General features: G+C 38.7%; 1 protein-coding gene across 1 annotated transcript; it reads right to left on the bottom strand.

The window, feature by feature from the left end:
* Positions 1-1,683: 1,683 nt before the first annotated feature.
* On the bottom strand, positions 1,684-1,998 carry LOC138907457 (uncharacterized). Its single transcript, XM_070198055.1, has one exon. It carries the CDS (start codon positions 1,996-1,998, stop codon positions 1,684-1,686), a length of 315 nt encoding a protein of 104 aa, XP_070054156.1.
* Positions 1,999-2,711: the final 713 nt, after the last annotated feature.

Genomic DNA, 2,711 nt, shown 5'->3' on the forward strand with positions numbered 1-2,711 from the left:
CTTAGAGAGAAGTCTCTGATTGACAGTGCAGACTAGCTTTTGGAGCCGCACCAATCCAACTGTGGTCCGCAAAATTTAAAGTGTGGTCCGCACTTGAGTAGAAGTACTCAGGTCCCAGAGAAGAAGTTCTCTAAAGGACAGTACAGACCTCTCTTACGACTACAAAAATACAACTGCAGTCCGCACAATTAGTTTGCGGCAGCAGAACTCAGGTAGTCTGCCAGGTGGTTCAAACAAGCAATTGCAGTTCGCACAATCAATAAACAAAGGAGAAAAATAATTTTTTTGTCTGAAGCCTAGTAAAAATTAATCTAAGAGTTTCGAAATTAATAGGGCTACAGATAAGAAGCACGATTCTAATGATTAGCAATAATGCTAAACCCATTCTAAGCATGATTTCACAAATAACCCACTCTCAGTTTAACCCACATAGAGCAGACACATGATATATAATAGAGATGACCTAAAATTAAGATAAAAATCAAAATTTATAAGAAAATTAGACAAGATTGAAGTGTGCTATACCAGAGTGTGCTAGTGCAAGTAGGAAGATTGGAATGTGAGTGAATGATGGTGGGCAACCATGTGTGCAAGTGATTCCTCAGTAAAAACTCTTTTGGTTAGGTCAAATGGTGAAAAGTGTAAAATATTGACCTACTCTCCTATTTATACTTAATGTTGGGCCGGGTCAAAGAAAGAGAGAGTGCGGCCGCTAAATTCCAATTGCGGTATGCACTCGGTTAGTTGGGCAGCGAAAATCTTAAAGTTGTGCGGTCTACACTTTTTCGAGTGCGCCACACTTAAGCCCACCTGTTTCAATGACTTCTCTAAAGGACAAAATTTCTCAGAGGGCGCAAAATTTGATCTGTGCTGTTGCCAAAAAAGTTTAGAGACTCTTCATTTTGGTACTTGGGCTGCCTCTGCATTTGCGGCTGCACTCCAATTTTTGCTGCCTATAGTCAATCCTATGCGGCTGCACAAATAAAAGTGCGATCCACAATTCTGTGCAGTGCTTTATCTTTTGCCATCTTACAATACCTAACATTGGTTAGTGCAACACACACCTAATATTGGTTAGTGCAACACACATACTAAAATTTGAAGAAAAATAAAAAGGAAAAGAGCTTGGGTTTCCTCCCAAGAAGCTCCTTATTTAACATCATGACACGATGCAATGTCAAAGCATACACAATTGAAGTAAAGAACCGCTACCACGTGGCTTTCACCAACTATTCCCAAGTAATGCTTCACCCGATGACCATTGAATCAAAATATTTCATAGTTCTTATTCTTCAAGTCCAATGCACCAAAGGGAGTCACACTAACAATTTCAAATAAGCCACTCCACTTCGATTTAATCTTCACCGGAAACATTCTCAACCTTGAGTTGAACAACAATACTAAATCACCGGCCTTGAACTCCTTGTTCCAAATATACTTTTCATGAAGGTACTTTATATTTTCTTTGTACAAGGATGAACTCTCATATGCATGGTATTGGAATTCATCCAACTCATTCAAATGTGCAACCTGCAAGTTAGCGGCTACATCCTAATCAAAATTTACCTTCTTCAAAGCCCATATTACCTTGTTCCCTAATTCCACTAGGAGATGACAAACTTTTCCGAACACCAACTGATATGGGGACATTCTGATATATATTTTATAATCTTCTCTATATGCTCATAGAGCATCATCAAGCTTCTTAGACCAATCCGACTTATTTGCATTCACCGTCTTTGACAAGATACTCTTTATCTCACCATTGAAAACCTTCACTTGACCACTTTCTTGTGGGTGATAGTGGGTTGTCACTTTGTGAGTGACACCATATTTGCCGAGCAAAGTGTCAAAATCCTTGTTACAAAAGTGCAACCGGCCATCACTTATGATTTCCCTAGGAATCCTAAAACTTGTGAATATGTTCTTCTTCAAGAAAGCCACAACACTCCTAGATTCATTATTAGGTAAAGAAAATGCTTCAACCCACTTAGACATATAATCCACGACAACCAAAATTTAGGTGTTACCAAAGGAACTCACAAAAGGGCCCATGAAAACAATACCCCAAATGTCAAAAAAAATCAATACCCCGTTGATATTCATCACATCTTCTTACCAAATCATTTGCATCTTTATAAAAAGAGGGCCAATTGAAACCATAACTTCGGACCTTTGCCATCGTTCTTGATCCTCCATGGTGACCACCATAAGGTGAAGAATAACAAGCCCTAAGAATATCACTTTGTTCCTTACCCGGCACACATCTCCTAATCACTCCATCCGTGCAAATCCGAAAAGGTATGCCTCATCCCAATAATAGTATTTGCAATCCCTTTTGATCTTCTTTCTTTGGTTTGAAGTGAACTCTTCTGAAATGATACCTTTAACAAATAAATTTGCCAAATCACGATACTTCTTTCAATGAAAGTGCTAAAAGTTGCTCATTGGGAAAAGAGTCATTGATCTCAAGGTCATCATGTGTTCTCCCCTCCACCCTCAAATGAGATAAGTGGTCATCCACTTGGTTTTTACTTCCTTTCTTGTCTTGGATCTCAATATCAAACTCTTGCAATAAAAGAACCCATCTCATCAATCAAGATTTTTATTCCTTTTTGCTTACAAGATAACAAAGTGCCGCATGATCAATGGCCTTAGCACCCATCAAATAAGGGCAGAATTTCTCAATAGCAAACACAATGGCAAATAAC

Source organism: Nicotiana tomentosiformis, chromosome 3 (assembly GCF_000390325.3).
Source record: "Nicotiana tomentosiformis chromosome 3, ASM39032v3, whole genome shotgun sequence".
Taxonomy (NCBI): Eukaryota; Viridiplantae; Streptophyta; class Magnoliopsida; order Solanales; family Solanaceae; genus Nicotiana; species Nicotiana tomentosiformis.